The 13,424-nt window shown below is 39.4% G+C and overlaps 1 protein-coding gene across 3 annotated transcripts in view; it reads right to left on the reverse strand.

Annotated features, from left to right (window-relative positions):
* trps1 (transcriptional repressor GATA binding 1) overlaps positions 1 to 13,424 on the reverse strand; it is a 132,438-nt gene that overhangs the window by 57,433 nt on the left and 61,581 nt on the right. For 2 of the 3 annotated variants that reach the window (XM_023345060.1, XM_023345061.1), the window contains exons 3-8: positions 9,364 to 10,035; positions 9,008 to 9,123; positions 5,223 to 5,814; positions 3,548 to 3,762; positions 2,922 to 3,132; positions 2,567 to 2,807 (exon numbers count right to left, since the gene is read on the reverse strand). In XM_023345060.1, the coding sequence (XP_023200828.1) occupies positions 2,567 to 2,807; positions 2,922 to 3,132; positions 3,548 to 3,762; positions 5,223 to 5,814; positions 9,008 to 9,123; positions 9,364 to 10,035 (2,047 nt within the window). The remainder of the gene's footprint in view (positions 1 to 2,566; positions 2,808 to 2,921; positions 3,133 to 3,547; positions 3,763 to 5,222; positions 5,815 to 9,007; positions 9,124 to 9,363; positions 10,036 to 13,424) is intronic. The other variant, XM_023345062.1, reaches the window with a different exon arrangement.

Raw genomic sequence — 13,424 nt, forward strand, 5'->3', positions numbered from 1 at the left:
ATTAAGTTATTCCTAATATTAGGTAATATGTTGTGCTTGTGGTACTGTAAGGCTACAAGCACTAAAAATTACAACTTGTATCACAATGTCTTGTATCACACGCTTAGGGCAGTGGAGCAAAATATTCAGTGAGTGGTGATTTCCTGTTCAATTGAAATAGTGACATAAATTAAGATTTTTTTTTCTTTTTTCAAGGCCGACACTTAAAAAGTCTGTGCTCGGTTTTGGAATACATAGATTACTTGTAGCCAGTTAATGAAGACGATAAAATGAGCTAAATTAATAAATGCAATTTTGAAAAGAAAATTAAGATGCCTTTTCTGGCTACACTACCAAGAGAAGGGAACATCACTTGAGAGGTGTTTCTGTGTTTTTGTACATAAAATCTAATAATTAGCTTAGAAGCTATAGCACTGATTATACAATGCACTTTTCAATTTATATGTCTGAGTGATCACTCTTTCGGCAGGTAACCTTTTTTCTCATTACACCACAGCCCTTTGTTTCAAACACCACTGAATTAAATCCCGAATTTGTTCTCTAAAACTTTAGAATCCTTTTAGCTCTGATTGATTTTGCTGGGGGTATGAAACTGTGGCTTTAGCTCACTTTTATTTGATCACAGCACCGAGTGTCAGAGTATACGAGCATTTTGTTTGAAATGCGACTGGACCGTAAAAAACATCTCATCACCGATTTCTCACCTTTCTCTCCTTTCTTTTTATTTCTCTACCATCCTTCACCCCACATCATTGTTTCTTTTGTAAAACTTTTGAAAACATCTGTTTTATTGTTTTTCTGGGACCCCACTAAAATCTTTGTCGCATGCTAAATAGAAGTACAGAATTGTAGATTAATTAATACTCAAAATAAAAAAAAAATATTGTTTATTTTGTATTCTTGAATATTTTTGTCCCAAGTCAGGTAATCTCATTTAAAGTTATCTGTGTGTGAAGTCCTAATTTTACTTCAGAGATGTATTGTAAAGTCATCCTTGATTTCTTCTACAATTTTCACCAAGAATTGCAGAGCACAAACAAGTGAAATGACTGGTGAGATTCAAAGAATGAAGACTGCCATCAGGAACAAACCTAATTTGCATTAGGAAAAGATAAAACTGAGCAAGTGAAGTTCATTACTTTCAGGTTTCTCACAGCTTTTCCCACATCTAGAGTGAATTTCAGAGGTAAACTGTCCTCGAATGTTAAACAGCTTGTTCTATCAAAGAAAAAATTTGTAGGGGTGACTGAAGGACCACTGTGTTTAGAACGGAGCATGCAAACAACATGGTTGATTGGTTTGTTGCTTTAATTGATTAACGGGTTTTTTGTTTAATTGCTCTGTTGGTTTGTTGTATGGTTAGCTGGTTTGTTATACAGTGGACCACCAGTATTCATGAGGGTTAGGGACCACAGTCACCCACAATTAGGTAAAATCTGCAAATGTTTAGAACTGTCTTTGTAATAGTTTCAACACCAACTATACCTCAACATGCACTGATACACACAAAAGAAATCATCATAGCATTGCTGCAGAAACTAACCTCTGTACACTAATTTGGAGATAGAGTACATTTCACAAAAAAATGTGCAATCAGGTAAATTTGCAAAAAGGCAAAGGTGCTCTGTACTTGTGGGTAATTGGTTGGTGAGCTGTGAATGCAAGAGAGCTGGTTGGCTTGTTAGCTTGTGGTTGGAACGGTAAGCTGGTTAGTTGAGTAATAAATTGTCTTTTTATTTGAGTGGTCTGCTAGTTAATTAATTGAATCGTCAGCTAGTTTATAAGATTGGAAATTAGTGGTTAACTGACTGACTAGTAGCTTGGTTGGATATCTACATTACTCACTGGATGGAGAGTTGATTGGTTATAGCGCTGGTTAATTCATTGCCAGACTGCTGGTTGGACAATTTGTTACGTTGATCAGATGGTTGGCTGCCCGTTTAGTTAATTAGTTGGTTGAAGGAATTGATTAGTTGGGTAGTTGACTGGCTTGTTAAAAAGGATATTCCAGCCTGTCTCATCCAAGAGTAAATTATAATAAAAAAATAGACACAAAAACATCACAGGAAGCATGAACTTTTCACTCTTTTCCTGTTTAACGCTCTATTCATCATGAAGAAAATTCAAACAGTGCATTGGTAGGCATCTTTAAAGACATGCACATGACCTGGAAAATTAAACTTTTCCTCAAGAACCACTCAACTCTTGCACCTGGTTGGAAATGGGTATGAATGGTATCAAAATGGTCTTAAAAATAGTTCCACAAAGGGGTTGTTGCTGAAATGTGATCACCCAGGTAATCACATTTCCTGGGTGATTACTTGGAGACCAAAACAATGGTAGGGCTATCCAAGCACAGAAAATGCTTGAAGCGTACTTGACTTTTGAATGAAATGTTGTAAGCAGCTGCTTGTAATATTTAGGTATATAGAAACCGGTATGGAATATTTTCTCTTTAGATGAGCCAATATGATTGGCGTTGTAGTGAAAGATGTGGAGTGTTTTCTTATTCACCATGTTTTGTCCAAAAACAATTAATTAGTTATTTGTGAGATGTCCTGCTCACCTGTAGTGTCTAAAAAGCTCTTCTTCTACTTGTGTGACAAAGCTACACTTCGTACAAGTGTGCTCAGTCTCTCCTGCTCCTCCTCTGCCTCCCTCCTTTTCTCCTTCAGTCTCCTCTTCAGCCTTGACTTGTGGAGGTGCTCCCTTTAGTTTGATTATGCTGTGGCAGCTCTCATAGTGTTGCAGCAACACATCGATGTCCGTAGTGGCAAATGCACACTGGTCGCACAAGTGAGTGACACCTAGAGAAAAGAACAGTATTAAGACACAAAATCCTGAAAGATGGAAGTAAATGTTCACATGAAGAAAATGATCAGCAAATGGAAATGGTTTGCTGCACCTATGCCTTTAAATACCTTGTGCAACAACAGGATGTGCAGGGTTAGAGGGGTAAAAGGTGGAACCAGAAATCACACTGGGGTCGCCTCTTGGGTTAGGAGGGGTCACGCTGGGTGAGGTGGCAGCAGTGGGTTTTGAACCAATGGCGTCCTGCTGCTTGGTAGGCTGAGGAAACTTTGAACAGCATTTAGAACAGGTTGGCTTCCGGCAAGCAAAAGGGTGGGATACCTATCAAGAGAAATATTTTGTCAAACAGTTGTTTCCATGTTTGCATGCTACGGTTATTTGTCAGAATTGGGTTGATGAGTTTGAAGCACATCAAAAAAAAAAAAAGTGGAAAGTCAGCAGCAGTAAAATTAGTGTGCATTATTAATAAAAGCCTAAAATATTAACAATCCTTTTTTGTATTTTTAGCAGCTGCAACAGCACTGTTTGGCAGCTGGCACAAAGGAGGGTAGGCAGTGTGCGTGGGCAGACTCAGAGAAGCTAGGGAATTTTAACTAAGCAGGAAATCGGAACAATTAACTTTACACTTGTTCATGTATTCCATTTCATTTTCATGCGCTTGCAGAAAAATGCATTTTTTTTTTCTCCAGTAATTACAGAGCAAACATCAAATGTTTCAGCTTTTCATGCAGCTCACCTCTCCCAGGTGTTTCTGGGGCTGGCAGAGCCCCTGAGGACAATACATGCAGTGCTGAATGCAACAGCGGTGGATGGAGTGGTTGTGCTGGTAGTGCAGCAGCAACGGAGCAACGATGATCACGTCCGCACTGTGGGCCATCGAGTAACGGAAATCGCACAACTGACAGTTATAGCTGGTCACGACAGCTTCTGAATCGCCACTTTTTGGGTCTCCTGGGAGCAGAAGACAGAGACTTTCTGTAAAACCTTTTGCAAGGGGCTCAAATGCACAGTGTTCTCCAAAAATATTCATACTAAATGAACTTTTCCTACATTTTCCTCTACAGAATCACAGACCATAACTATTTTGCATGGCAGACAAACACAAAGTAGTGCATTATTGTCATGTGAAGGGAAACTGATACATGGTTTTTAAAAAGTTTTTGCAAACCACGTATCAATGCAGACAGCATTTTGTACGTATGCCAAAGTGTGGTGTACATTTGCTCTTTAATCCGTCTCCTCTGAGTCAACACTTTATAGAATCACCTAACATTGTAAATCCAGCAGCAAGTATATTTCCAACAGCTTTGTAAATGTAAAGATGAACATTTTTATCTCATCTTTTTGCATTAAAGTTTCAACTTGATCAGATTGGATGGAAAGTGTCTGTAGAAATCGATTTTCAAGTTTGCTACAAATTCTTAATTAGATTTAGGTCTGGATTTTAAATGGGCCATTCTAAAACATGTATGTGCTTTTATGTAAACCATCTGATTGTAGCTCTAACTTTATGCTTGATGTCCTAATGGAAGGTGAACCTCGGCTGCAGTCTCATTTCGGAGCCTCTAACAGGCTTTTTATATAGATCTCTCCTGTATTCAGCTCCATCCCTCTTCCCATAATCTGACCAGCTTCTTTGTCACTGCTGGAAAAAAGGCGTCCTGAAAGAATGATCACCACATTTCACTACAGAGAAAATATTTCCAAAGATGTCAAATTTTGATTTTCTGCCGCAGACAGCATTTTGTACGTATGCCAAGGGTTCAATTAAAAGTTCAGCTTTGTTCTCTTCCAAACAGCTTTCTGTGTCCCCGACATTACTTGTGGAAAATCACAAGCGAAGCTCCTTGTGCCTCTCATTCTGTCTCTCTGAGTTATCATCGGCCTGTTGACTGCTTCTCTGATTAATGCTTTCCTTGACCGGCCTATCAATTTAGCTAGATGGCAATGTCATAGGTTCGCAGTTGTGTCATACTCTTTTCATTTTTAGAGGATGGATTAAACAGAGCTCTGTGAGTTGTTCACAGCTTGGGATATTGTTTTATAACCGAACCCTGCTGTAAAGCTTTAAAGCTTTTTTTTTTCCCAACTTTATCTATGAACTGTCTTTATTATGTTGTTTGTTCGCTAATGCTCTCTAACAGATGTTCCACTTTATTAAAAATGCGCACTACTTTGTGTTGGTTTATCACAGACAATCCCAATAAGATAAGATAGTAGTTTAACAGTGTAGTGTGAAAAAATAATAAAAAGTTCAAGAAGTCAGAATCATTTTTCAAGGTGGATAAATTGTGCAAAGTAATATAACAGCTCTAATTAAATGATATTAAATATAAAGAAGCAATGTTGCAATAGTTGTATAGTATTTGCACCCAAGTTCCACCACACTTACTTCAAACTTCTTTCATTACCTTGGCTGGTGGTGAAGTGACCTTTGCAGCTTTTGGATGCCATGTGATCTTGCTCTCCTCTATCTTTTCTTCCTCCTCTCTCCCTCTCTCTGTCAATCCCAGAGCTGTTAGGGCTTATAGCGCCACCAGCAGGAGCCTTATGCCTTTGTTCATAGTGCTCTAAAAGCTTAGCTGAACCTTCTGACCACTCGCAACTCCAGCTGCAGAGTTTACACCAATAACACGCCTGTATGGCCCCTCGACCAGCCTCCCCCGTCCAGCCCGACGAGTCAGAACCCGCTCTGACCGGGATGAAGTACCCAACCACGGAGTCGTCTTCAGCTCGCACCGCCACCCGCTCGCCGGCATCCAACATCACACTCCTCCCTTTTAGCTGGCTGTCGTGCGTCGCCAGGCTATTGGTGGCCAGCAGGGGTGTGGTTGGGGGAGATTTTACTTTGTTAGGATGCGAGGACAAAAAGTGTTGTTCAAGTTCCGAGGAATTGCTGCCCATGTACGTGAAGTTGCAAAATTTGCAGCGGAAGTACTTAGTGTTCCCTTGGCAGTCAGACGTCTTGCGGCCAATCCCGATTAAGGTGCCACCCAACGTCACCTGGTGATAAAAGAGAAGGTAAAAAACGTTAGAGTAGAGATTAAGCTGTTAGAGTTGGACTTTACTATAAATGTACATTTAAAAAAATATATATATACATATATACTTAGAATCACATAAAATATCCCAATAAAATACAATAAACTGCCAACTGTCTGGTTTACTGCTAAACTGCACAGATGCTAAGGTTGACCTTCATGCTGAGTCGCATACAGGAGACATATTCAAGCACAACTTACTTTTGAAACCTATCATTTAAAGCCAGGGGACAAATGTAATTAACAACTTCAAGATCTAATAGTCATTATAATTATTAACCTGTGACTTGCTCCACATACATTTAGACTAAACTAATGATCTGATAGTAAATCAGATGGGTTAGTGACATTACCTTGCATACTGCTTTAATTCAAATTAGCATGACTGTTCTGAGAAATATTGCACTTTTCAATCTTGAAAAGCATAAAAAAATAATAGGGAGCCGATAAAAACATAATGTAACTGAGTCTTAGCTGCATCTTATACATTTTTTTGCAAACGTTTGTAAATTATTTCATATACAATTATTGCTATTTCAGAGGAACAGGAATTTGCCTGTGACTGGAACGAGCTTAAAATATAAGAGTCCCTGCATTTGTGCTAATATTCATATTAAAGTTTGGATGCCTATAATATTTTCTAGTGCCATCTGTGTAAAATATTGTTTTTGTGACTTATTGTCTTTGTGCCTAAAGAAAACACCAAAAGGGTAGAATCAAACAAGGCAAAGGGCAAATAGGACGTGTTGAGGAAAAGAATACGAATGTAGAAACTGGGGTGGTGGGAAAGAAGGAGGGGAAAGATGGATTAAAAGCAAATTGAGCACTTAGAAAAAAACGATTTAATACTCAGAAAGGGAGCAAGGAAAAGAAGTGAAAACAGAGATATGAAGGAGAGACGAAGACGTATAAAATAATGGAGAATGGAGGAAAAAAAGAGGGTTAAATATGTCTGACAGCTGTTTCATTAGACTCCCTAACAGCCGATTAGAAGTACAGCTTCACCGTCTGTCTCTTTCACTACCTTCTCTCCTTTCCTCTTTCATCTCCATTTCTTATTCATTTCTTCTTTGCACTATTCCTGTCCTCGATTATTGTTTTTTTTTTTTTTTGTATAATTATTTTTTATTGGTTGACAGAGATCCTGGTCTTAGTAAATGACAAGATGGAATTTTCCAAACGTGGGCTGAAAGGAGAAAAATTAAGTGAGAGGCAGAGAGAATAGAGATCCCTTTCATTCCCCCTTTTTTCCCCTAATACTTTCACTTTTTCTTCATAATGATGATATAACCCGCTGGATTTTCTATTTCGGACTCGTAGGTCTGCTGTGCCTTTTTGAGTCCATTATACAACTGAGCAAAATTACTGGCAGTTGGAATAAACGAAATGAAGCTCATTGAGCACATTTATAAAATCATCTGACTTAAACGTTTTAGTTTGGTTTGGTTTCTGTTCACGCAGACTCAAAGTTCTAATCCTTGATTTATAATTCAGGTTGTCCCAATACGCAAAAATGGCAAATAAATAAATCATTACCAATGATTCTACATATCTGATAGACTGACAGAACAAAGCAAAAATCTTTATGAGACATATGATAAAATATCTGTGTGCAAATTAAGATAATATGGTGTAACAGAAAATAAATAGCTAAGTAACACAAATTGAGCCTCTATAGGAGGCCCTACATACTTGATGTAAAGTTTTTTCTTTCCTCCTTCCTGACACTTTAATGTTTATCATTAGCAGCCACAGCAAATCAATGTTGAGTGGAGGGCGTTGCATTCTTTTTGTTTTTCTTTTTAGGACCAAGTCTGCAGCTGTTAATTTCCCTGATTAGGACCCTCTTGATTTAAGGCGAAGCTGAACACAACAAAATCAACTTTTCTAACCTCCAGAGGATTTAGATCCAGGCTGCACACTAAAATTACACTCAACTAGAATTCCCAGGGAAGCCAACTTTTGCCTTGTACGTGGATTTTCTTCTTCCTCAAATCTACACTAATGTACATTTTCTTTTCAAAGCAAGTCTGAGCAGATACCATTGTCAAATTAGAGCAAAGATTAATATGAAAGAACACAAAAGCATTTCAAGACTTCAGCCTATCTGTGAAGGAATTTCAATTTTTTTGAATAACATTGTATTTGTTGCCTGTCTGCCAGGTGTTCTTGTTTCTATCAGTGTAACACATGGACAGCAGGTCAGTAATTTTAACATCTCACCAATTAATCCGATTTGTATATATTTTATTTTAGTCCATCTCCTTGATTTAAGGAAAAATACATTTTGAGAAATGTCTTAAATTTTGTAATTGTAACTCAATGCTGCATTTCAGAACTTTGTGGTCAATTTCTGACCTTCATTCCCCTTTTAGGTGGTTTTGACTTCTCCTCTAGATCATTCAACATAATATTTTTTAGCTTTCCTAACAAGGCTGGTCATGAATTACTTATGTCAGAACTAGAGGTAATTGCACATATTCTTACAAGAAGATTACCCTTATTTTTGAGATTCGCAAAAAGCTGATAATATTTCCAGATCTCACCTGTTTAATGACTAAAGTTAGAAGCACAGAGAATTAAAAAAGAGCAACTTGGCTTCAATACACTGGACCTTCCTGTTATCTGCTGCAGCATCTAACTCTATAAGTAGCAACCAAGTGGTGACAATTATCCTAAAAACCTTCTGATTGTCAATGGAAGCACAATTTGTTTATGTGCTTCCAGTGACTTCATCTGTAACCATCTAAGTGACCACTTCTATCTGCAACATCGGCCAGATTGAATAATTACTGAAGCACTTAAATACTTTGCTTTTGCTGATCAGAAATAGATCAGATCTTTGAGTTTTCTTGCAACTGGTTAAGGCTGGTCCCACTGAAAATAGGCATATTTTCCAGTCCATCTCTATATCATACAATAAAGCAGATATATTCGGATTCCACTACATTTACAATCGCAATAGACCTCAATCTTATAGAAATACAAATTCTGCAAAAAAAGTTACAATCTAGACGGAAAATATCTGGTCTTTGACTCCCCTACTGTACAAGACATTTAGAAAAAACAAATGAAGTTATACTTTAACAATGCCCCTTACAAAATAACCATGACTTTGTTAAATGTTTTAATCTGTAACTTTGAGCGACACACACCTGTATGTCGTACGCTCCGTTCATCATTACTGTCCTCTGCTGCTGATTCTGTCCATCAGCTCTTGTCTTCCCCAGCTCTTTGGTTTGACTTCTCGCTCCCTGTCCTGTTTGTAAATCTGACATCAGAACAGCAAAAAGAGTTTGAAAAATAAAGATACATATAGACAATTCAAGGTGTTTCAATCAGAACATGTTTAAAGAATAAATTAATCAATTTCATTGATCTGAAATGATGTTAAACTGCATATGAGTCGGAACAGTTTGTCTTTCAAAAGTGTACTGAGTTAAAATGAAGAAAGCCTTATACTAGGATTATATAAAAGCAAAAATATAACTTTCATTGAAGCAGGAATTACCTAAGTTTGTATGCTGGGGGACCATGTTGTGGAGGGCCAGGATCTGGGTGTCAAGAGCAGCATCCTGCCGTGTGCGGTTGTGCAGACCCAGGTGATACTTCCTAAAGTGCTTCACCAGGTCAGCAGGGTCGTTGCCATAGTAGCCGTAACCACACACATTGCACTTGAAGTCCTGGAGTTTGGGAGAAGGGCTGGACGAGAGTGCCGGGGTGTCATTGGTTGACTCCTCCCTCCCTTCCTGTCTGGAAAGGACCCGAGGTGCTGAAGGGAGAGGAGGAGTGAGGTGGTCATTCTCCCCTCCTTCTGCTCCCCTCTCCCCGTCCTCGGATTCCAACTGGCTCTCCGGTCTCTCACACTGTGCCGCTAATACTCGTTTTGCCCTCGCCCCTCCGCCTGCAGTCCTCCCCCCTCGCTCCTCATTAATGTAGAGCTCACCGACGGAGGAGATGCACTCACTCTCTGCTTCATCCTCCTCGTCTTGCCCCTCGTTTCCTCTGATCCGTTCAGAGGACTCTGGTTCGGAGGGTCGGTTTATCCGATCTGCTTCCGCTGCCACTCTCTCCTCCTCGTCTCCTTCATCTTCTTCCTCTCCTGTTGGCTTCCTCCCCTCTTCTTCCTCTTCCTCCTCACCTCCCACACTCCGGATAGGGGGATTCTTCTTCCTCACCATCTCTAAAGACACAAAAAAAGAAAGAAAGAGAAAGCATATGAGTTGGACCAAAATATTTTAATTATGCATCTTACATTGCTTGGACTCAGTTAACCCAAAACTCTTCAAAAACTGACTCAGTGTGCAGGTAAATTTTCAGCATTGGAGCAATTTGTTTCTGATGTGTCTTTTTTTTCTAACTCAGTATGTAAAGCAAATTCTTTATTTATCATAATGGAAACCATCCATGAAAATCTTCAGCATCTGACCACATGAGAACAAAAACCATATCAGGGAGCCTGAGACAGTGAGAGCAAGGAGGGTGAGATGAAGCGAGAGATGGGAGGGAGACACCATTGGCGGGCCTGTAGCCACTGCGTGACCACATCAAACCAAACATCCGGTATCAGAGAGATGGATGATTGAGCCTGCGGATGGCAATTCATCCTCTTCAGCACTCCAAAGTTCTCTGCTTCTTCTCTTTCTGTCTGTCTTTCATTCACTTTAAAGCTGCAACGCCATCCTGTCCTTTTGTCTCCGTTTTGGTTTCCTGCGCTCTCTAAAAAACTGCATTTGTATTTAACCCCTCTACTTTGATGTTTCTAAATAAAATCTATTAAAGAAGTAATTTAGCTAGTAAGTAGAAGCCACCTGTGTGTAATTTAAATTCCATTGAAAATGAAGCTGCTTTGTGTAAGCCTTTAAGGCTTTCTTTTTTTTTTTTTTTTTGAAGAGCACGAGGGAACCAACAGCATCGCGAAGAGCAAGGATTACAGCAGAAAGGTCAGGGATAAAGTTGTTGAGAAATTTAAAGCAGGGTTATAAATCTAAATCCCATCTGCTAGGCTGGGCAGGGAGCACATTACCAATCGAATCAGCCAACGAGTTCATGCAAACTCTGGAGGAGCTGAAGAGAGTCCCAGCTCGGGTGGAAAGATCTCTCTAACGAACAACTTTTCTTTAATTATAAAATTTGGGTTTACATGAAAAAGTAAGAAAGGGGAACTTATTGCTAAAAAAAAAGCCACGATAACTCATGTTCACAGTTTTCCTCAAGCCATCTATGAGATGCAGTAAACAAGTTGAAGGACAAAAGAAACAAAAATGGTGGAAACCAACATTGAATACACAGTCACTACATTGAAACTTGTGTTGATTTTTTTTTAACAGTTGCAGAGAAGCTGGCCAGTGTTCATGGGACATGAATGAAGTGAAATATAGGATAATCCTAAAAGAAAATCTACTACAACCTGCAACAAATCGGTTGCTGTGAAGGAGATTTACCTTCCAGCAGAACAACAACCCTAGATACACAGCCAGAGCTTCAACGGAATAAATTAAATGAAGATATATTTGGGTGTTGGAAAGGTCCAGACCTAAAACCAACTGAGAAACAGTGGAAAGACTTTGAAACAGCTGTTCACTGGCAGTCTCCACCCACACAACTATTTTGAGCCTAAAAAGCCTTAAAGTCAACCATTTAGTGGCCACACGTACACTGGTCAAACACAACCAAAAATGAACAAGGGGTGTGAAAACATTTGCAAGTCATATTATCAGATTGAAATGCTGCTCTGAAGCACTTTTTAGGTCCGTTTCCTTTTGTTTCCACGACATTTTGATCCTCTGTGTTCCTTTCTTCCACACGCAAGAATAATTGTTACGATAATTGAAGTAATTTCATCAATAATATTTTTCTTTCTGTTCTTACCCACCCTGTTTTTTTCCCTCTCCTCCACCATCCGTCCCTTTTCCCCCCCTTATAATCACTTTACAAAAGCCACCAAATAACCAGACATGTGTTTTATGTTAAACCATAATCTTTCTTTTGTTTGAAAAGAGAACAATTGCGGTTGCACTGTTCACAACAGTCGTGACAGAGAGATATTGCGTGTTTTGGGGGGTTTTTTGTGTGCAAGTGTGTTTATTTGTGGTTATCCTCTTCATATTGGCTCATAAACAGCAAACCCGTTGACCCATGTTTGTATGCATTTGTTTGATCGCAAACATGCCGAGACGCCCGATAGACGCCAAAACTGATCACTTTTAGATCAATGCCGTATGACAGAGGAGAGGAAAGAGAGAGTGAATAATGCATATCTGATGATCCATCTGGAGGAGCGATAGTGTGTACAATGAGAACGACTCTGATCAATCCGAGTCTGAAATGCTTGTTGTTATTTAAAGACAGCAACCTGCTAACTTTTTCGTTTTTACACATAAAGGATAAACACTTCTAGATGAAAGATGTTCGGGGAATGTAGTTGAAAGCTCCTTTTGGGATGATTGAAAACAAAAGAATGCAAACACACATACAATCAGGACATAATTTTAAAACCCTTGTAATGCAACCAAGGGGGATCAAGAGGAAAAATAGGGGGGGGGGAAATGGACTGCTGAATTCCATTTTCTCTTTGCGGCCTTTGTAGCATTTTACAATTTCAGCCTCCAGTCTTTGCCCCCTCTGCACAACTATTTAAATAAAAGCAATTTATGTCTGCGAGGGCCCACGCCTAGACCAGCCCTGGCACTCGCTTCTTGTGTGTGTGTGTGTGGGTGACACAGCCAGAGAGTGCAGGGAGCGAAGGAAAATCTCATCTGATGTTCACCACACCCAGTCAGAATTCATCATTCACTTACACACACACATACACAGTGGAAAACTACAGATCGTTGTGGTGAAGCAATGAAGCTGAAATCCCAACCTAAAAGGCTCTGACTGACCTAAGTGTGTTTCCATCTGCCCTATGTGCACGCTGAGATGTTTTAGAAAGTTCATAAAAGCACTAATGATGACAATAATTACACTTATGAGTGATTTTTAGGAGAAAGTAAAATCAATACAGCAGGAAACGACGAAAATATTGCTATTATCCAACACTTGCTTGAAATTGCAGTCTGGTCTTTCTTGCTATAAAAGGCCAGAAAGTTCACACAGAGTCTGAGCATCTGTACGTCGAAGCTCGACCTCTCTGTGCTGCGGGCTGTATTCACAGACTGGAACGATTACTATCAGCTACAATTAGGTATAACCCACTACAAAATGCCGCATAACAACTCCTGCTACTAGCTACAATTAGCCCTCACACACCACAATAGCCCCGATACCACAACGAAGACAAATGTGACAGTTAATCATTTCCATCAGCAGCAATTAGTTCCAACACAAGTGAGGCTTTTATCTGAAATTGCCAATAATCGTCTCAGGACAGATGCTCAAGGACCCAGCAACAAGCGGTGGAGCGAGGATCAGTGAAATATGGCCGACATAGCCATCTGTGGAAAACCTCACTGGTGGATTTAAATGTTACTATGTATGGTATATAAGGCCATCACAGACTATACCAGAGGCATTCCATGATGCACTGATTAGCTTTGCACAAATATCTGCCTTATTTGCTTTAATTGGCAA

Source organism: Xiphophorus maculatus, chromosome 13 (genome assembly GCF_002775205.1).
Source record: "Xiphophorus maculatus strain JP 163 A chromosome 13, X_maculatus-5.0-male, whole genome shotgun sequence".
Classification (NCBI taxonomy): Eukaryota; Metazoa; Chordata; class Actinopteri; order Cyprinodontiformes; family Poeciliidae; genus Xiphophorus; species Xiphophorus maculatus.